At 34.5% G+C, this 23,308-nt stretch overlaps 1 protein-coding gene across 13 annotated transcripts in view; it reads right to left on the bottom strand.

The window, feature by feature from the left end:
* lqf (epsin homolog lqf) overlaps positions 1-23,308 on the bottom strand; it is a 153,408-nt gene that overhangs the window by 18,475 nt on the left and 111,625 nt on the right. For 11 of the 13 annotated variants that reach the window (XM_068348301.1, XM_068348305.1, XM_068348300.1 and 8 more), the window contains 4 exons: positions 16,096-16,155; positions 10,617-10,728; positions 8,388-8,594; positions 4,407-4,448 (listed from right to left, as the gene is read on the bottom strand). In XM_068348301.1, coding sequence (XP_068204402.1) covers positions 4,407-4,448; positions 8,388-8,594; positions 10,617-10,728; positions 16,096-16,155 — 421 coding nt within the window. The remainder of the gene's footprint in view (positions 1-4,406; positions 4,449-8,387; positions 8,595-10,616; positions 10,729-16,095; positions 16,156-23,308) is intronic. The other 2 variants (XM_068348310.1, XM_068348312.1) reach the window with 2 other exon arrangements.

Here is a 23,308-nt window from a genome sequence, read left to right as displayed (position 1 = left end):
ATAAAATTATTTTTCAAGTTTTCTTGCTAGTGACACTCATTTCAGTAAAAGGAAAAAAAGGATTAGAGTTTACTATCGGCCAGCTAACAAGTGAATGAAGCGCCTGCCATCTGAAATGCGATGAAACTGATCAACTTTAGCTGAAATACTACCAATAATATTAAAGAGCTACAAGAATCATACAATATGAAACTCCACCCACAAATGAAAACTAGATTGCTTAAGAGTACATATTTTAGCATTTAGACTACCAACTCTTGTCTTCTGCCTCACAATATAGTTCTTTAAAATAGCAACAAGGAGTGCAGGAATGCAATGGTTTAAAGGTTACTCAAGAATGGCAGAGGGAAGGGACACGACAATGCCCTAGAGAGACCATATATAAAAAGGATCAGCCACCAGGCTCCCTCTCCAAATTAGGACCAGGGAACGCCAGGCAATGGTTGCTGATCCCTCAGCAGGTAGACCTATAGGCTCTCACAAAACCTCCCATCCCTAGCTCATAAGGATGATGGGGTTGCAGACACTACTAGAAACTATCCCGGTTAAGCGGGTCTCTAACTTCTGTCCAACAGATTGCCAGGCAGAATTAGAGCCTATAAGCGAAGACTCGCTAGCCTTCTGAGATTACACGGAGGAAGCTAAATACGTTAGAAGCCCATCACTATCAAAACTTGGCTGGTAGAGTGTGTATTGAAGAATAGTGCTGCGGAGTCATAACTGTAATCATCCTTGCTATAAAAAAAACTAGCCTAGTCCTCCCTGGATTTCTCCTTGTACTATAAGCAAGTTTCATTAGCACTTGAACTTGAAACATACTTTCTCTGACAGGAAGAGTGATGCAATTGCACTCCTAACAATGGAAATTTAAATCACAGTACCATCTCTAAGCAATAATTACTAACAAATCCAGTGGAAGACAACTGAAAATGCAATAAAACCTCACAATCTGGAAGAGATGTACATTGGGATAAAATGATGTCGACAGAGAGAGTGAAAAAACAAAGGCCCTGGCACTTGGTTCTTGCCATTAACACCTTCGCTACAAGGCAGTGGATCTGCCCTCAGTACTATACTGTACTTGTATACGAATTTGTCACCATCAGATATAGAGGCTCACTTACTCCATAATAACCTACATTTGCAAGTTTATTTGTTTTTACATAATTTTTTCCCCAAAAGTTTGCCTTATTTTATATTGTATTTCACTCTAAACAAAAATGTTCTTTCCATCTATTATGAAATGGTTACAGAATGATTTTTTTTTAGAAATTTGTTTATTATCGTTTTCTGTAAACAAGGGTAAAGCATTGTGATTTTATGTGCAAATAAACTTTACATTCACTGGAGAGAGAGAGAGAGAGAGAGAGAGAGAGAGAGAGAGAGAGAGAGAGAGAGAGAGAGAGAGAGAGAGCGAGAGCGAGAGCGAGAGCGAGAGCGAGAGCGAGAGCGAGAGCGAGAGAGAGAGCGAGAGAGAGAGAGAGAGAGAGAGAGAGAGAGAGAGAGAGAGAGAGAGAGAGAGAGGGGGGGGGGGAGAGAGTGTGTGTGTGTGTTTTACAAGGATTTTGGATGTCTTGAGGACTTTTTAGTCCATCTGCGAAGACTCCTCATGTTCTTTGGTAGAGCGATTTAGTTTAAGCATTTAGAGAGATCTTATGATCTTGTCTAACTTATTATAGGAATCCTTTACTGTGTTACTGTTTACTACATCCACTGGGAGTCTATTCCAAGTATTTGCTATTTTGTATGTAAAGAAATTGCCACATTGAGTGGTGTTGTATCTTTTCAATTCCAGTTTGTATTCGTCACCTCTGGAATGATTTGTGCCAAGCGTGAATAGATTGTTGTAATCTACATTTGTTATTCCATTAGGAATTTTGAATGCCTCTATTAACTTGCTTTCTTTTCAGCTTTTATGCTCTGTTTGGTAAACTTCAAATCCTTGTTGATGATACCGAGATCTTCCTCTGGGTCCATACATTCTATGTCATTACCCAGCAGTGAGTAAACCGACTGTGGGTTACTATAACCTACGTGCATGACTTTACATTTCCCACAGTTGAAAGGCATTTGCCATTTTCTGGACCATTCTCCTAGCTTTCCTAGATCTTCTCTTAAGGCTTCTACGTTTTATGACTTTGCAGCATTTAGTATCGTCGCCAAATTTGGCTATTCTACTAGTTAATCCTAAATCTATGTCGTTAATGTAGATAAAAAATAGCAATGGGCCAAGGACGGCTCCTTGAGGTACTACGCATGTAACATCTACCCACTCTGAAGCTTCTCCATCGATTACAACTCTCTGTTTTCTGTTTGTTAGCCAATCTTCAAGCCATTCAGCTAGCTCGTCAATGATGCCTAATGTTCTAATTTTGACCATCAACTTTTTATGAGGAACTTTGTCAAAAGCCTTTTGAAAACCTAGGTATATGATGTCTCTTGCCCTGCTTTTTTCGTATATGCTATACATATTGAGGAAAAATTTGAAAAGATTTGTCACAAGTGATCTCTTTTGTCTAAAACCATGTTGGCTGTATCAAAAGATTGTTTTTCTCTATATGTTCTTATATGCTCAACTATTGAATACTATAATTGATTAAAAAATTTTGCATAAGAAAAAAAGAAAGAGAGAGAGAGAGAGAGAGAGAGAGAGTGAGAGAGAGAGTGAGAGAAAGAGAGAGAGAGAGAGAGAGAGAATGTGTGTGCGTGTGTATTTAGTTATTTAGACAAAAGGGTTTTTGTTGTTCTGTCATTCCACCTTGCGAATGACCGTCACTATGAATTGAACAATTCCTGTTTTGGGTATTTCACGTGCTTGGAAATAGTGACGGCGTATGCAAGAATGTGACAAATACTGCGTAGAATGTCAGTAAATGGGAATAATGACATTATGTTAACTTTTACTCGTGAAAACAATGAGCCATACTAACATGAAATATATATCTAAGGGTTGTGGTGGCCAGGTGGTAGCGTCCTTGCCTGGTGATTGCCAGACTGGTATTAGTCTCTCGCTCAATCTCGTTAGTTCCTTTGGTCGCTGCAACCTCACCATCCTTGTGAGCTAAGGAAGGGGGGTTTGGGGAAGCCTATAGGTCTATCTGCTGAGTCATCAGCAGCCATTGCCTGGCTCTCCTTGGTCCTAGCTTGGGTGGAGAGGGACCTTGGGTGCTGATGATATGTATGTAATATATTCTTGATACGGCAATGTAACTGTTCCTTGCCTCTGCCATTCATGAGTGGCCTTTAAACCTTTAAACATGAAGATAATATTTTGTAGAAATGATAGTTGAGAAAAAAATGAATAGGAAAAAACCACTCAACCTGCATTACTGGTGTTTTGGTGGTATTAAAGGTGGGAGTCACAGGGGGAGAATGCTACATCGTACTTTACAGAATTCTTTCTGTGCAATTTGAACACATGCCACTATAGAAATACACTGAAATAGACCTCAAATAATCATGAATAAGGACTATAATTGCAAGTGTTTCAGTTTCAGTCCCAGTGTTCTCTGGAGTATTTCCCCCGAGGAATTTGAGCAATGCCTCAGGTAGGGAATGTCGCTATTGGCTAGTGTGTGGTGGGTTTCTATATGGTAATATAAAAATAGACTAAAAAACTCTTACACAATCAGGAATAAAGGCTAGAATCCCAAAAACTTTGTTGTATGGCTGAAGAAAGAAGGAGGGACTAATATCAAGGAGGGGAGATTTTTTATTGAAATTTCCTGATTGTGAACTGTACCATGTACTGTACACTTTTATATGATATACGAGTAATTCTAACTTCTATATGGTTTATTTTTTTAAATGACGTATCAGGGACGTCCTCATGTGTATTACAGGGCATGTTTTAACGTCAAACAATGTCATCACAGCGGAGTTAACCGGTAGTGTATCACATTACTTTACTAGAAGCATGTGTAAACTGAAAGGAAAGAAAATGCAAAATTTTTCTCAATTTTAGGGGTAAATGTCAGTAAACCGAACTTTCTAAAGAAGCAATATGAACATCAGGGGGAGGTTCACAGAAAAATAGTAATAGAAAATGTTGGTTGGTACAATGAAGCGTGTGCAGTGGGAATCTTCAAGTTCTTTAAGACTCAGGTTTCCTCATCAGGGAAATAAGCAGAAATATATGAATAGTGTTTGTATGAGAAACTTGCTGACACAGCTATTATCGAAGAATGAGAAATTGTGTTACTCTGGGCCAAAATTATTTGTGTGAAAAATTTACAAAATTGTGCATTTTATATAGATTGTGTACAGAACTGAGAAAGAAATTAATTCAATTCATATCAAATATCTAATTCAAAATCCTATTAAATAAGAGTACATTTTTACAAGCAAAGCACATTCATAAAAGATTAAAGCTACAATTCATCTAGAGATAAAAATAACATATTGACCTTCTGAAGAAAGTCCAGGGTCGAACGCATCTGTTAGGCCGTCTGTGGAAAGAAACAGATACATAGGGAAAGATGTAAAAAAAGTTGAGGAAAACCACAAAACCTTATATACTGTATTACCAATGTTAAGATCACTAGCTATAAGACTGAGATTTATAAAACCTACTTGAACTGAACACTAGACCATCATATCATACACTTTGTTAAGGTGATACAGAGAAAAAATACAAAGCATACTAAAGTTATCTGCATGCATTAATTGTAAATACTAAAACTTTTCCATACTCACACATGCACAAATATGGTATACTAGTTAAAAGGTAAGACCTATTATTAACAAAACAAGATTATTCAATACCAAATCACAAAAAGACCTTTTGATGATCAAAATCCTAATTGGAAAATTAAAAAAGTACAAAAAGGGTCTTGACAATCAAAAAACCTATTCTTGGGAAGGTGCATGTGGTCTCCATGGACTTTACAGTGCTATGAAATACTAGAACAAGGAATCCAATACAACATAAATACCAAAGAAAGACTGTCTTTCCTCCTAGAGCCAGTATATCAATGTGCAAGGCACAGACTCAACGTGTTTAAGAGAGACCAAGTTCAGGCACTCTTGACCTCGACAGCACCAATACTAAAAACCATCTGCCATGGGGAACAGCATTACCATGTCATCATTGCATAGACCAGGGGTCACCAACCTTTTAAGCTAGAGAGCCATTTATTTAGATCCATAGTGACCAAAAAGGTCTCCTGAAATCTCAAATCAAATCTGCAGTACTTCAGAAATATTGGAATATAGTTCAATAAGCCTACTTAATAAAAATTTTAGTGATATCATTTAATATATTCATGTTCACAAAGCAAAATAGATAATATATTCTTTCATTATTATTGTTTAATTTAAATGGCAGCATTCTAAAACACACATGGCTACATTGCATTCTTGCAAGATATAAGATCATATCGTATGACTTAGAGGGAAGTGCATTATTACAAAGAAAATTATATTATATTCACATAGCAAAATGGTTTAAGAATGCAAAAAATGGATCATCAATACAGTAATATCAGTGATATTTATGATAGCCAAAATATTACAAAGGGCCAGCAATATTTCTTTCATGAAAATATCACTTCCTGAAACCATAAGAGGAAATTCATGATTGAAAATTAAGACAATATCCAATATCATCTTAGAGTTATGTAGATGAAGTTAATTATTGAGAGATTTGCTCCTATGATTCCTTGGAGAGCTGGTCAATGTCTGGAGAGTAAGTAATAGCTTTCAGCAAGATCCCAAACTCTCATCGTGTAATCGACTTATGCTTGACTTTATGCTTGAATATACTTGCTCAAACAAATAAGTGAATCCAAAAATAGAGAGAACCGAAAAAGCAAACTTCTTTTGTATATTTTTTAGTTTGGTAATGCACTCCAAACCTGAAAAACCATCTTGTCTGGATTTTTCAGATTAAGTAGTATTCCCAATCTTTATTGATCAGCTAATCTGGGTTCTTGTGTTTCTAAAGACACTAGATCAGAGAGTAAAACTTCAGTTTTGATGCCCCAAACTTTTTCCTACAAATCAGCTATTTTAAACTCCAACTCTGCTCGGTTAACATTATTAAAAGCTGACACACTTAGTACAGATTTTATCTACCCCACATGGTTAAATTTGAAAGGACAGGGTTGCTTTCTCTTCTGCATTCTTGGGAATGTCCTTTAAAACCCATTCCCATTTTCCAAAAAGCTGTTATGCAGATTCTTTGTATTTCTTCAAAGATGGAAAGTGAACAAGCTCTCTTTTCAGCTTTATTTCAAATGAAAGCTCTTCTTCTAACAGGCATAAAGCAGTGTTTCCCTCTCCCTGTAAATTCAGGGTAAGATTATTTAAACGTGGAATTATTTATTATTTTAAGTCTAGAAACTATTTATATGTAATGAAATGCATCAGCGAAATCAATGCCTATAATATGCCTTTGAAATTTAATAAAATTTAATCAAATATTGTCTTCAGTGTTATATATCTTTGTTTTAGATGAATTAAAATGTTAGTTCAGCCTTTGGAGCCACAAAAGTGTCTTTAACCTGTTAAGCATCCCCTGGGGACCACCTCACTGCTAACGAACCGTCAGGCCTTTTTTGGCACTTAGTGGTCATTTCACTGATGATAGTTTTTCAAAGTTAACATTAATTTTATGCTTATAACTCATATTTAAAGTTAAAGAACATTAATTGAGTAGACTCCTGCAACATCGAGGAAACCATCTACCACCAATTATTACATGTTTGTACAGTTGAGAATAAAAACTAGCAAGTCTGACTTTTACCTCAAAAGGGATGACTCTAGAGAACACTGGATGCCTATCATTACGCTTTCCCTAAATGATCTGACTGAATTGGTCCTTATCTCAGAGTTCCACTTGAAGGGGGTCCCAAACAAGCCAAGTACCACACAGTGTTGGACTGCTTGGATTTGTTTTAGGTATTGTCCAAACCCACCTGTACATGTCCTGAAATTGCATGGAGCAATAGTATTTAAATAAAAAAAGAAAGAAAAAAACCTGGAGAAGATGCAACTTTTCTTACATCGTACATTGTGGGTTTTAGGGATTGAGATCAGATTTTTTTTAAATTAGGGAGGTTCTAAGGATATGGATAGTTGGTATGGTTTGGGTATTTTGATACAGACTACCTTCTGAGGACGTGGATCTCTGTAAGTAGAGGTTACTATCGCCAGACTATAGAGCCAAAATGTAATGTAAATCCCGTCTTGGAAGAGGCTTTATGTTTTTGGAGAAAAAATAGGAGGCCAGAGGGTCATGATTAGAAGACGATCCAGGATATGGTAATGAATGAACTCCTTGACTCTTGCTCTTAAGGCTAAAGCTATTAAAAATTATGGCTCTTTGTAACAGTTCTTAACTTGCACAAAAATTCAAGCTCCCTATCCAGAAACTAAGATCCAGCAGGTATTGGTGGAGACAGCCTATACAAAGCCAAAGACTGAGTGATCTATGAAACGTGCCAAGTTACGAACCATGTCTAAAACACGCTTGAGAAGTTCAGTCAATACCAATTTAGAGGACAAGATATTTGATGGCTTGAAGCTTTCTATCCTTAATGGGGTGGACCAAAAAGGAAACCAATTAGTTTGGGGTTATCTGACAAGGTGACCTATTACTTGAGGCCATCCAAGTTTTCCACATAACATTCGTAAGATTGAATAGAATGACAAAAGGGAAGTTACTATTCTATGCAAGATTAAGTTAATATACGGAATATGAATTTATTATTAAATTAGAAAAGAATATCAAATTTTATTGCTAGGAAGGAGAAATGGCTAAAACTTGTCCAAGTCTCAAGAAACTGGGACATAATTACTATCAATACCAAACAATTCAGAATCAAAACATACCTAATTGGCGTTACATTTGACCAAAATTTAAATTCACTTTACGTTAATGCTATTCAAAACAAAAATACTGTACAGGAAACCAAAATGAGATTTCTGTTACTCATCTCAATCATATTCCAAGAGTCTTTACTTTACCAAGATGTTCATTTTTCGACAAAGGAAATATGGATAATGCCTGGACACAAGTTGATGCTCAGGTACAATGTTCCCCAGCTATAGCCTTTGTTCTTTTGTCTATGTGATGATGACATCACTCATAGCAGATGATTTTCAGCATTGGAGGTTCTACATGTTTAAGAGGCCGAACATGAAGGTGTCTCTTATACACACCAAGTTATGTCTGGCAGGTTCTGTGTCAAGTTTAACAGCCTGAACATAAAGGTCTCTCTTATACACACCAAGTTCATGTCTTGCACATTGATACACTAACCTTAGAGCTAGGGAGACAATATTTCTTTGGTATTTGTTGCACTGATTTCCTGTTTTAGCCTTTCACAAGATAGTTCTTGGAGATCACACAGCACATTTAACCCCCAAAATAATAAAAATCATACTTTTGGCTGGTTTATCCCTCGAAGACAACGCTGAGAACTCATCAACATCCCCATTATTAGTGGGTGAAATAGGAGCAAATGGATCCCGTGGTTGCTGAGACTTTGCTGCTGGCACAGGATTCCACGGATCATTATTACCTACTGGAGGTGTGGCTCTACTTGAGGGTGGAGCACTAAGTACAGCCCAAGGATCATTACCACATATACCTGGAAGAAAGGGGAAAAGATGTTCGTTAGTACTTTACTCAAGAAAATTAACAGAGCAGTAAAGTGATTATACAGGTAGTTGTCGACTTACGACCTATGCGACTGACGACTGTTCGACTTTACGACTACTTTTTCACCGTGATGTCACAAGTCTATTGGAAATAGTACACTAATAGGACAACTGTTTCCTTAGAAATAATCTATTTTTTGATATAAAATTAATTCATTTATCTTGCTAAGTTAGTAAAGATACTTCCTGTGAGATATCACAGAAGAAAAGCTGGGGGGGGGGGGAGAGTGACTGCTCCCCGCACTCTAGTTTTGGGGTGTCTAAATGTGCGAGGATGTAGTATAATAGAGAGTAAAAGATATGAGATTGGAAGTATGTTTTGGAATACTAGAAGGATAGATGTATTGGCCTTGTGTGAGAAAGATAAAAGGGAAGAGTGAGGTGATGTTTGGTGAAATGACAGGTAGTAAGTCTGGAATTGAAAGGGGAAGAGCAAGAGGGTGTGGCTTTACTGCTAAGAAAATCAATGACAGAGACTAATCTGGTATCAAACTGTTTAACAGTTAATTTGGTATTACAGTATGTGTGTCCCAAGAGCTCAACATCAGAGGAAATTTGTTGCCAATACAAAGTTTGCTAAAATAGTTTTCTATCTGTCTATATACCAAGGCATTAACCACAATGGGGGGGGGGGAGTAGCTGACATCAAATAAAAGAAAATATCTGTCATGTTTGTTCTAATTTCTTTTGAAAGTCAAGTTCCAATTTCCTCTTCAAGGGAAGAGTGAAAAACTTCCTTATTTTTTTCAAAGAGGTTAGTACTAACGGACCTAACAGAAACAGGTACATGTACTTGACAGCCAGATACCAAGACCTGTTCCAAAGAAAAAACTAGTAGGACCAGACACATACTCTGCAATGAGGACTGGCATAGTCTGATCCACTGAAGGAGGAACAAGCTCATACAAAATATTTGGAGCCTCAAATAACCTAATTTAGGCAAAAAAAGGTTCTGATATACAAAGATGTTGACAAAGGAGTGTGAACAAAAAATTTCACAACAAAATAAATGCAGCCTGTCTAAAACACAACAAAAATTTCAATGAGAATAAAAGATGGCGGGAGTCAGAAGGGGACATAGTTTAGTCACCTGATCCATTTCTGTCCTCCTTTCAGCCAAAACCAAGTGCTGTACTTCTTTTTCTTTCTCAAGATTTTGTTTAAAATATATACAGTACAGAACAATACAGTATATGAATTGTAAGAGGTTTCATTTGTGTTAAAAAATTAAAACCAAAGGATCAAAGTGTGAATGTAATGCACAACTAAACTACATACCCTGAAATAAGATCTTTTATAGTCACTCAGGACTTAATATTGTTCATCGACATCTTGGTACATGGCTGGTGAGTGGCAGTTCAGATTAGCAGTCACAGAAGGGGGTACAGGGAAACGAGAAAATTTTTACTTTTTCTCTAACTTGAAACTGATTGTGAAGTTGAGACTTCTGAATTGCAGTGATAGCATTATATTATTCAAAGCTAAGATTTTCAGAAACTATACTAGGCTAGTATTTATGAGTGATACACTAATATAAAAACCTTTAAAGTTATATCTAGTTTGATATCAATATATGAACATGAGTGATGAAGAAAACATCTGTAAAAGAAGGCATAAATAGATGTTGAAGATGTTTTCTCAGACACACAATAGGAGTCTAGGCATAAAACTTTCAGCTGGTACCAGGGTATTTGGGATTATTCATTTTCAATATTCATGAATGTGTCAGGAAATCGTCTAACTATAGATAAAGTTTAAAGTTTATAAATAAAGAATGGTTTTGCATTATGAAAACATGCCAGCTTAATTGAGATATGAGTTTACATTTTGGCTGATGGGAAACAAAGGATATCTAATTTACCGGACAATCTTCATAATTGTAGCAATAATGCAATACATTAATGCACTGCACAAAAAAGGTAATAAATTATAGAACTAAAAAAGCAACCTACCTCCCATAGGTGGTTCTGGGGATTTGGCAGGCGGGACACCCCAAGGATCAGTAGTAGGAGGAGATGTGACGCGAGATGGAGGTCCAGATGCTGGGGATCCCCAGGGATCTGACTGCAGAAAAAAAAGACGGTTCTAGTATTTAGTTTCTAGTGCACTTAAGAGTAACAGGAATAAGTTTTTACCCAAAAGCAGCATACATAAATGGCAACAGATACTTAGTAATTTTCAATTCAGTAATGTACAGTATTGTCTAGTACTGTAAAAGAAAACATACAACAAATTTCAAGGAAAAATGAGAGAATCTATTTCCCATGTCAAGAGGTTTTATGTGTACAAATAGCAAGAAAGAAAACATTCAGCAAGTCCCAAATACTGATTTATAATCTTTCTATAGAGGGTTAGAACTTCTGCAAACAGCGTAAACAAAAGATTATAATCAACAAAACCTAAAGTCTTTGCAAAACTGGAAGTAAAATACATTAAACTCAAACCTCTATCATCTCAGAACAGTCCACTTAGGTTAAAGATGAGAGAGAGAAAAACTTGATATTAGACTCTTAAATGCCTTTGAAAGTACACAGTAAGAAGAGAAACAGACAATACTCTAAAGGAAAAATAGGTTATGTACTCTTACAGTTACCAGTGATAAATTTTCGGTAAAAGTTGCATACATAATTACTAGACCTGGAACATTTGTCCTTACTTCTGTATAAACCATATATGACAAGTGATTATTATTCACTTGATAATTTAAACACAAAATTTGACACAAGCTATAAAATATAACGGTATAAAAAATATAAAGGGGTCCTTAAAACTATGTTTTTCAATATATAAACAGCACAAAGTACTTGTAGCCTTATCATTTACCCTCCCTTGACACCAAAGTTTTCTGCCCCGTTAATTTTCTGAACCCAAAATAGGCTGAAAGGCATTTATTTTACTTCAATACTAATCTGGAATAATTTTTTAATCTACAACAATAATTTTTGATATTGCATAAATCTTACTACTCTTTTCAAGATTTCATCAATAGAACAAAATAAAACTGCAAACATGAATATTAGCCAAAAGTTTATAAATATAAATTAAAAATTGTTCATATATTCCACGTGATAAACCCGAAACAATTTCCACCAGCAATCAACTGACATGTTAGTCACAAATTCTGATACCAGCTAGTAAATTAGATAACAATATCCCCCCCCCAAAAAAATAAAAAATTAAAAATAAACCTTGTCCCTTCGGATACAAAGGCTTTTGGTATAAGAGTAATTGAAGTCAACCAAGATGTAAAAGTTACATATAGGGATTATTCTTTGTAGTCACATTCTGGAAGCTTAAAATCAAAAGGGAATTTCTGCTATTGTCTTTATAAAGGTGCTATTTGCTTTGCAAAGAATCAGAACTCACAACTTATTGAGAATCCAAATGTCACATCTCAGAAATTACTTCTTATATTGTTTATTTATTTCCTGGCTTCCTTTCCTCACTGGGCTATTTTTCCCTGTTTGAGCCCTTGGGCTTATAGCATCTTGCTTTTCCAACTAGGGTTATAGCTTAGCTAGAAATAATAATAATAATAATAATCATAATCATTCACTGCAATACTATTAAAGGCTATCATACAATATCAATTTTGATCCATCCAAGGCACCAACCGTTACTTTCTGTTTATTGCCGTTTGGTCCCTATTCATATAACTTTAAATTTACTTTACTCCAGTTTTCTATTGTCTTAACAATTATCTCTACTTTTTGTGAAATATTGCTGATAATCTACAGTATAAATAAATTCATCCATTCATTTTTTTGCATTTCATATATGGTAATTTAATTATTAGAAGCTTGATTCATAAGCTTTTAGGTTTGTTAGTTTCAAACAAATAATAAGAATAACAATTATAGTTCAAGTGTAGCCTTTGGACTATCCATTTGATACTTGTGAATTCATTAAGAGGTTATGTTTCGTTTCTTTACCTCGCTAACCTTGTGCTTCCTGGTGATTTTATTCTTTTTCCCAGCAGGCAGGTCTACTTTTTTCGGGTTTGGGACCACATTGATACGACTGCTATGAATAGGTCTCGTCCAATCTAATTTTCCTTGATAATTACTCGTGACTGGATGCAAGACAACCGACTCGAAAGGCTCTTTTGCTTATTCTTAAAGGGACCATTTCTACAGGGTCTCTAGTAAGTGGGTTTATGTTTACAGGATAAAGGCTTTTAACCATCTATATGGCTAAGATTTTTCGAACTCTGTCTGCCTTGAACAAGTCTATTGGTAGCCCTGTAAGAATTGAGTGTTGTATTTTAATCTAGATGATTTATTGAAATACCTGGTAAAAATAATGGAAATTCCTGTTGAAACACTGACATTTGTTACCTTATCAGCAACATAAATGAAACAATATGAGGTTCCCCTTGTAAGGGATTAAATGCAAAGAAGTTCTCTACTTCTACAACACCTGTCAGAATTCCTGTCTAGTTTGCATTTTCCACTTGTCTTTTCTCAAGACCTGTTTCTCATCCCCTTTTATCTCATTTCTAAACTGCCTAAATCTTTAATTTCTTGAGCCATTAATGTAAAGCACATGAATCAAAAGAATGCCCATAGAAGAAATATTAGCATATCAGAAAAAAATTAGAAAAAAAAACTTTAAACCAAATAAATAAATGCCTTTCAACATACACATTTGAAGAAGTTCACCAATGTGAAAAGTACCAATTCTTTATAATTACTTTACTTGAACTAAGCAAAATACTCAAGGAATTTATACAACCTATACTTAATGGCAGCTACAATACAATATGAATTAAATACAAAGGTTTCTTTAAAAACTAAACTAAAATTGTGCAAAATAATAATTTACCAGAGGCATCATGGGAGGAAACTGAACAAATGTCATAAAACAACAGGAAAACTACAGTATAAGCATCGGTACATTACGTAAAAATACCCAGTAATACAGTACAATTCTTGAAAAAAAAATTTCCATACTCTGATGCATTAAAAAAAAAATACTTATCAAAATATAATTCATTATTCTAAAATAATTAATCCCCACCACCGAGTCACAAACATAAGGAATATGGAATGGTATAGATTTTATATTCTAGACTAACAAATCTAAATATTTGTATGCATATGGAAAAGAAAATTAGTTCACATGCAACTTTGTTGATTTTTTCCCACAAAAATAATATTCTGCAAGAAATATGCTCATAGATAAGCACTTCAGGACCTCATTAGGAGATACAGCTTACTATGTTCCTTACAAAGCTAACAAATGAGTAATAAATGTTTTTCATACTTTCAAATCCTCAAATTATGTAAATACAGGATCCACATTCTTAACACACTGTTCCAAAAACAAACTGGCAACTGAGGTTTTTCTAAAAAAATTTCCTTGTTTTAGAACATCAAATACAATCTGATCTGTAAATATGTGGTCTTATACAGGTTGTCAATATTATTATTATATAAAAAAAAAAATCAAGATTTCTGTTTTAAAACAATTTTGAACTTTTCAATTAATATTCTTCAACAGCAAAGGTCATAACGCTTTATCTTCCATCACTTATATTTATTTTCTTTGACTTGACTTGATGAGATGCTTATCTGCATACTTAATTGATTCTATCTAACAGGAAAATAATTCATTAATGAATAGATTATTTCTGAATATCATATTTTTCTCCTATACCTAAAAAAAAAATAAACGGGTTCCATGGGGAGTCGGACAAGGAAATGTTCAGCCCTTGCTGCACTGATTGGCACCAAGATTTGTGCTTTCTAACTATCAGAATGAATCAACTGTGTGTATTATCATGATCATTATTATAACTAGGTAGGCTACAACCCTCGTAGGAAAAGCAGAATGCTATAAGCCCAAGGGCTCCAACAGGGAAAAGGATATAAGGAAAATATACTAAAATTGAAGTTATGAATAATTAATATCAAATACTTTAAGGACAATAACAACTTTAAAATAGATCTTTCACATATAAGCTATAAAGAATGACTTATGTCAGCCTGTTCAACATAGAAACACTTGCTGCAAGTGTGAAATTTTGTAGTTCCAACAATTCAACTGCCTGATTAGGAAGATCATTCCACAACTTCATGATGGCTGGAGTAAAACTAGAATACTGTGAAGTATTGAGCCTTATGATGGAGAAGGAATGACGATTAGAATTAGCGGCATACCTAATATTATGAGCAAGATGGTACTGTCTGGAAAGATCTGAATGCAAAGGATGGTCAGAGTTATGAAAAATCTTGTGTAACCTGCATAAGGAACTAACTGAACGATGGTGCCAGCGATTATAATCTACATCAGAAATGAGAAATTTAATAGACCACAGGTTCTTATCCAATAAATTAAGATGAAATTCAGGAGATGAAGACAAGTCAGGAAAACAATACTCAAAATAAATTATGATAAATCATTAACGCTACTTTCCTTTTAATTAGGATACAGTACAGTACTTAGACTGTATCAATATAAGAATCTGTGTTAACTCAAGTTTCATTTTGAAATGTAAATATATGCCACAGGCTTATAAAGAAAAGAGAAAAGATCCCTATAATAATGGTTAATTTTCTCTGTAAGCAATAACAAGTGTAACCAAGCCTACTGGTTTACTTCAAACTCACTAATTGCACTAGTAAAGTAATATGTGTATCAAATAGTAATAACTTGCATAATAAAAATTTGGTCTACTGAATGCTTGACTTTAGCTACTTTTTAGAAAAATATACTGCAAATTCAGAAAAAGTTTTCTTCAATTTTGTATCAATTCCATGACGATGGAATAAAAAAAAGACAAGTAATATTTAGAGATAACTTTCACATATAATCAATGCTCTTTATGCTCCAACATTAAAAAATAATCAGCAAGCCAAGGTCCTAGAAATCTATGAGTGATGAGTTGTGTTACCATCTTTGCAGTGTTAATTAATTGCTAAATATTTTTATATACTATATACAGTATTTACTAAGGAGCAAGCAATTTAGTGGGATTCGGATTGAAAATACACTTGAAATACTACTGTAGTTCATACCAAAATCAAGTAGGAGCAATGGGAAATATCAGAATGCAATAAGAAAATTTTTTGTAGTTGACAATGATCAATAAATTTTCAATGAATGAATTATACATAAAAAGTCACTATAGTTCTGTGGCCAATGTTCTAAGTCTCATTCAAGCCCTATAAAAACAATAACTATGACTCGGTGGTGGTGTTCTGATGATTTTTCATTGAGTAAACAAAATATTCAGTAGCACTGTACATGTTAAAAGTATGGCAACCATCCATCACTACATTACCGTATAATTCACAGTCCAATATACACAAATTTCAAGACATAAGTCTTTTCACTGTTTGCACTGAATTTCTATCTTTTAAATCTTTTTCAAAACTACAGGACCAACCATTACTTTCTACAATTACACTAATACAGAGCCTGTCTTACCAAGTTTTCATTTAGATTCCCATTACTGAATATGTCATCCAGGATATTCAAAGTCTGAGGCTGGGTGCCCATGCAATAAAAAATGTGAAATGTTAAGTGTAATAAGCAAAATGCTCATTCCAAAATATGCCATAAAAATAACTCACCTCTTGATAAATTTATTTCATAACACAAGATTAAAAATCCTTCCTGCCTAAGAGTATCACCAGCTTATTATAAAACCGACTTCTTTTACTAAAAGTAAATGCAAGACCTCTGATGCACTCCATGTCTTAGCAACTTTCTTATTATGTATTGTGCATATTCAATAAATATATAACTGTTACATACACTAAGTATCATATAGCATTGCAAAGCAAGATTTAAGCATCCCCCATCTGAATATTGCTTTTCCTCCTATGAAGCTCTAGATCTGCTATTAAAATATTGAAAATTATATCATGAATTTAAATTCCCTTGATACATATTAAATCATTTATATCTTTACTTTTACAAATGGAGCTCCTACAGCTTTAAAGATTTCAGATGCCTTATTTGAAATATTCAAGTCCATTCTAATTTTCCTTTTTAGCTTTTGTAACCTGTATGATGCTAATAAATATCTTCAAAAGACTACTTCCGTGTACTTTGGAATTCCGTTAGTTTAAATCTTTTACATAGGATTATGAATTCATAATTACAGTCCAATCCTTGGGAATGAAACAAACAATTGTTAGGACTATATTAACACTACAAAGTGAACTGATTTAAAATGAATATAAAATTTAGGCCTTAAGTCAAGCACTGGGCCATGAAAGGCCAATCAGCGCCGTATAATGTAAATTAATCAACCACACCCGTACTCTCACATTTGGTATCATTTTAACTTATAGAAACTAATCACACAATTTTCATACAATAATATCTAAATTTCAAATAAGGAGGTATTAAAAGGATTAAAAAATAATAATAAAATTATTTAAAGCTCATTATATAAATCAATACTCTGTATAGATTTTTTCAATTTCAGGGTATTACAATTTTCCTCCCAGTATATCTCTTAAAGGTTTGTCCTGGGGAAAATATGTCCTCCTCTAAAAGATTAAAAACAGGACAATCAACTAAAATATGTTTGATATCTATTATCACTTGACAGGCATTACAAAGAGGGGCCTGTCTTCCTTCACCACTCTTCTTTAAGTAATTGTGGGTTGCATGTGTATGGCCAATATGCAGTCTAGTTAAAATATCATCCCTCCTACTTGTAGAATTATAAGATGACCATTTATCCACTGAAGGGTGAATTTGTTCCAATTTTGTATTGGTGGTCAGTTAGTAGCAAATGAGGTGCCATCAAGTAAATGCAGTACTATATACAAAGGCAATGTGACTATAATTAAAAGTACAAATATCCTGATTGATCAAGAGAAATTTAAATTTAGTTATGAAAATAACACTCGTCTAACTTCTAAATGCTCATGGCATTTCCAGTAAATGAAATTTCATGAAGACTACAAATTTTATATAATTTGCCTTTTGTTTAAGTATACAGACCTGAGTCATTCATATAGTTTACTTCTAGTTTTGTTTTCTACAACCAAACATTCAAAAGATATTGTTTGATGGTCATGCTTCGTTGCTAGGCAATTGATGCTTGACACATAATGCTTGTTCAAAGCGCTTCCTTACAACATTCATCTGGTTAAAGACTTGCGGGGCGGTTGAGCTGGAACCTTTGTAAATGACTCAGGTTTATATAGCTATGAAAAATACGAATTATGTAAAATTTGCAGTTCCTATTCCTATGTAAATACAAACTTTTTGAATAATTTTTATGGTAGTCTTCCTTAGGTCAGCCCTTTCTCTCTTAAGATACAATTACTATTAGTAATAGCAAGAGATCCAAGTGAATTATTTGTGAACAGTGAAGCCAACTCATATGAAAACAGGGCCTTACTTTCAATTTTAGAGAATCAATACTTTCCAAGGGTGAAGTGATATGAACATAAAGTGTTACCAAGTATAAAAACTCAATATATCAACAAGTGCACAACTCAACTTTAAGGTATTCTTACTTCCAATAGGGTGGATTCCAAGTAAAGGCTTCAAGTCCAATCAAGATCATCATCTGCATTAGTGCCCATTACATATCCTTATACAGTAATGTAGAGAATAACAGATGCACGAGATATGAGCTGTTACGTGTCCCAAAAGAGCTTAAAGTTAGATTATTTGTTGTGCAGCAACAATAGGGCCTATAGAAAAGGTGTCTAGAGACCTGTGTGCACAATCTCTAAGATAATGGATTGTGAAAGTCATATGCCTCTTAAAAACTCCAACTTTTAGAACTTATGGTACAGAGTGCTTTTTGCTGAACGCTATGGCTGCAGCAAGCTAAGACAGCGTCGTGCCTCTTAGGAACACGAGTTCCCCAAAAGAAGGCGTTTTGATGAACAAGGAACTCCATGGCTATAGCACCAGATCTAGTTAGTTCCTCGAAGTATTCACAAACATGTTTGTTCTTCAGGTTCTGTGACACCGCAAACCAAGAGACTGCTCTGGACCAGTGGTCTATCCTTGAGCAGGTTTGAATAACTGACATAGCTGCAACTTCCACGCTAGCTAACTTGCACCCAACACAGTGGAAGAGAGATTAGGCAGTCTTTCAGCAGGTACTGATGGGACTAAATTAACCACATCAGCGTCAATTGGAAGAGGACTCTGAAAGGCCCCAAGGGTAATGTAAAAAAGTCTCTGGTGTGACAAAGGTAATGGTGGAAGCTTTGAAGATCTACTGGCCTTGAGCTAGATTTTAGATGCAGACTTGCAGAGACTTGAGTATTCAGAGTCTAGCGTAACCTTAGTCTGATTTGAAAGTGCCACATCCAACCCAAGTCTGGGGCTTTGAGACTGTGGAAAGACTGAGTCGATAGTGCACTATCTGTTTTATGGTCTGCGTAAGAGGAGGCTCATCCATTCCATCCAAATGACAGATGAGGCTTATAATCTTAATAAAGGGCGAGGCTTCAGAACTAGACACTGGGGCCTCAAGGGAGAGACACCAGCAGAGATAGTACTCGCGTGCTCAATGAGGCTCTCCGGAGAGTCATTAATACATACAGTAGTTATATCATGATTTGGTTGTTCCGTTTTAACGGTTGTAGAGTTCTTAACTCTTCCACAGACCCCCCCCCCCCCCCGAGTCATTTCTATTGTGATGGAAAAAGGAGGCGGAGCATGAGGAGTCCAGCTCACTTTTTGCTATTTCTAACAGAAGACGAAGAATGTGAACAATCTCTCTTAGAGCATTTCTTGCAGACAGAACGATATCTCTCCCACTTGCAACAGTATTCACATGTTGATTCCACAGAACACCGTTTACCCCTACATGAGGGATAAACCGGGTGTGGATCTATTACCTGGCTCATAAATCTTGACCAGGGCAGGAACACATCTAATTCAACATATCGATGTAAGGCACATACTCATAATCTGACAAATAATGACAGCATGAAAATGACTTTGAATGTCAAAGACACAAAAGACACAAGCACTAAGCACTATAAGGGTACACGCGGGCGAAGGGGAAGTCTGATTGCAGAGAGGAAAGAAAGCACGTCCGACCTCTTTCCCAACCAGAAGTGTTGTAAGGAAGTGCTTTGAACAAGCGTTATGCGTCATGCGCAACAGTTGTCCAGCAATGAAGCATGTTGCAACCAAACCAATCACTTTTGATTGTCTCGTTGTAGAAAACAAACTAGAAGTAACCCATATAAATGACTCGGAAGTTTGTATCCGGGTAAGAATAAACATTGTTTGGATCCATACAATCACTTTCAACCATGGATGGTCTGCAAGCTTGCAATCTACATGCAACTTAATATTTCTGAGATCATGGAAATATTCTGATTACAAATACCTCTACAGTACTTAGAAATTTACTCATCAAGCAAATGGCTAATATTCAATAAATACAAACTGTGGAGGTTATTTCTTGGAACCAATATTTCCTAAATTCTACAGCGACATATGTTATCATCCATAATCCTATATCACATAATTATAGGCAAAATCTTAAGATATTCCATCTTGTTTACCATACAATATGCTGAGTATAAGGAATTCATACTAGTCCATCTTTGCTTCTAGATCATTGCTGGATTAGCAATTTTTCCCAATTATGGGAGGTCATTCTGTAACACTCCCCAGACATGTTAACTTGCTAATTATACCTATCCTGCATCTCTTAATATTACTGAACTGTTATAAATCTATATAAAACAGTAACTAATGTAAAGTGATTAAATTAAATACAGCATGATAAAACAAGTATTGTCTGCCTTTTTTAGTCGTGTATTCAACAGTTTGCATTACAGTAGTGTACAGTATTTAGTTTGTCTTAAAAAAAATTACGCTACACATTCAAGCTTTTGAAATTAAGTATTCATGACCAAAATAGCTTTAGCACAAATAATTCAACCTTGTTGCTTGAAATGCAACCATCATTAACAAGTCAAAAGTATTTTTTACTTGTTTTTGTCTTCTATTGTTACCACACAGTAGAGAAACACATGAAACAAAAAATAGCAATCAAAAGGGAACACCAAATTTTCTCAGGGAGTAACTTTAGTTTTAATTAATCCAGATTTTTATGGTTAATTTTCCATTACTTCTGTGTTGAATTTTTTCTTACTAACTAACTTAGCTTGCTTCAACTTCCACTAAATTTTGCTATTACTCTATTAAAAGTTTTACATTATGGGACCAATATTCATTTAAACCGAGATCAAACTGTTTGTATGCTTTTCTTAGGGAGCAGTTTTATAACAAAGTAAATTTATAATAATTCTCAAGATTTCTGTTATTTGCTTCCAGTATGTACCCTAGCAGTACCAAGATGATAATTTCTCACAGATATCACAGTTATTTCATTTAATAATCTATAATAACCTTTTTGGCAGTACTAAGATAACATCTCTTAAATATCATGGTTATTTCACATAATAATCTACAATAACCTTTTTCTCATATGATTTTAACTTACTTTTCTCTTCAATATATCTAACTCACTGTAGAAATAACATGAACATTGTCAGTAATGCTAACATGTCATACGGCAGTATCTTAAATGGTAATTACGCAATACAAAAACATAGGCAATAGTAAAGATTTTCCTGTAGATCGAAATACAACAAACTTTGAATACAACATGGAATTTTATTTTGTGAATAAAAAAGTTATTTCGATTAAAAAAAAAAAGTAAACTGATGTCATTGAGGATATACTCAAAAGCAAACTCAGATCCATAAGGATAAGAAATGTTTTAAACTTTTTTTTATAAACATGTAGCGAATATAATTTTAAGATGAAAACAAAATCCCGATATAACTACCTAACATGCTTTCTCACTAACGCACTCACTTTACCTTTAAAATACTCTGAGATGTTTAAGAAATATCAACAATTGACTTTATACAAGACTTCTAACAATGACTGTTACATTATTTGTATAATTATCTGATATTATATTTTCTTTTCTATAAGCTTGGTTTAATGAAAATTTCCCTCATATATTTTTCTTAAATTTTCTGATTAAGCGGGAAGAAGCCCAGCACACACACAGCAGTTTCTCTTTGTCCTTTCAATTTCGAAGTCTAAATTATCCCTCTTCTCTTGAAACCATGAGTCAGTAGGGAGGTGGGTGGCATGTATATATAATTTACATCAAGCGAGTACTGCATACAAATAATTTTATTACCAAAATTGTGTTTACGTCTATGAACCTGCCCTGATATTTATTTTGCCAACTCCCACACTGTTGGAGACGGGAAGTCAAAAGGAATGAGATACGCTAATTCTAAGTTAAAACAATATACTACAGTTAAGATTTCCTAGCCTGCTCTAGATTACTGCCAATAAAAGCTATAGCCATCCCAAAATACAGTTTGAAATAGGGGACGCCAGATTGTTCACTAAAACTGTTTAGAATACCACACTATAAATTGTTTCTAAATGATACTTCTAAATGTCTCAAAATTGTTTATACAATTAAAAACCCACCTACTCATAGATAATAGGGTTATAAATTAACTGAACTTTCATTTAATTATACCCTAGCTCCGCAGCCACCATGGTGCCTAGAGCCCAGCAATCTTGATAGGCAAATCAGGATTCTTTAATGGGCACAACTTAGTCCCAATATAACAATGTTATTTCATGTTTTAGCATATTGCTATTTTCATACTGATATTATACAATAAAAACTGCATCAGCAACTACTGCGTCAAGACTGTACATGAACGTAAATGTTCCTTGAGAAGAGTTGTGAATGAGCTCAAAAGAAATTTGTGTATTAATTTAACTTTGATTTGAAATTATTGAATGATATATGGTGGAGGGATTTAAGTTTTTTATTATGGTTCATTCAAAGGAAGGAACACTATAGCCAAGTGCACTAGTAATATCAACAGATCAAGTCTTACAACTTTAATGATTTCAATTTCAATTGGTTCAAAAAATTATTCCTGGATTAATGGAAGAGCCAGAGGGTGGGCCTATTTTATTAAAATATGACTTAATGGTAATAGAATCAATTAATTATACAGAAACTAATGCATTATATTTATAAAGAAAACTTCTAATAAATGCAGTCTCGATAATATATGAGCAATGGTTAGTAAAAAGAACATCAAACTCAAGTTTGTTAGAAATTTTTAAAAAGCCAAGTCATCTAAAATACCTTTAGCTTTTCTTCTAGAAATCTAAATTTGGACAAAATTATCAGCAACTGTACTCTTCCAAATAATGAATAGCTTTAAATGAAAAGAAAGCCTAATCAACAGAATCTTCTTATAGAATATCCGTCTAGATTTCAGAGAACCAATATTCAGTTAGGAGGACATCTTTGACAATGCACACATTCTACATGTAAAGACAAAAAAAATGAAGGCATGGTATCCTGTCCTTTCACACCATACCACTAACTTAGATTAATAAAAAATCAAATAAAAAACATTAGCATTATTGTACTGAGGAGGCTTTTCTTTCCCTTTTATGACATAGGACATTATTTCAAGGTTCTCATGAAAATGGTCATAAAAGGGACAAATAGTAGTGCAATGCTGTTATTTCCAAGACTACAAATTATTTCAAATGGCAAAAATATTATGAGATAATAAGGCCTGCAGTGAAATAATAATTTCAAAATTAATATGAACCCATAAGAAATTTCTAT

Source organism: Palaemon carinicauda, chromosome 24 (genome assembly GCF_036898095.1).
Source record: "Palaemon carinicauda isolate YSFRI2023 chromosome 24, ASM3689809v2, whole genome shotgun sequence".
Classification (NCBI taxonomy): Eukaryota; Metazoa; Arthropoda; class Malacostraca; order Decapoda; family Palaemonidae; genus Palaemon; species Palaemon carinicauda.
The sequence above is the reverse complement of the archived record's forward strand: the minus strand, read 5'-3'. Positions and strand labels throughout refer to the sequence as shown.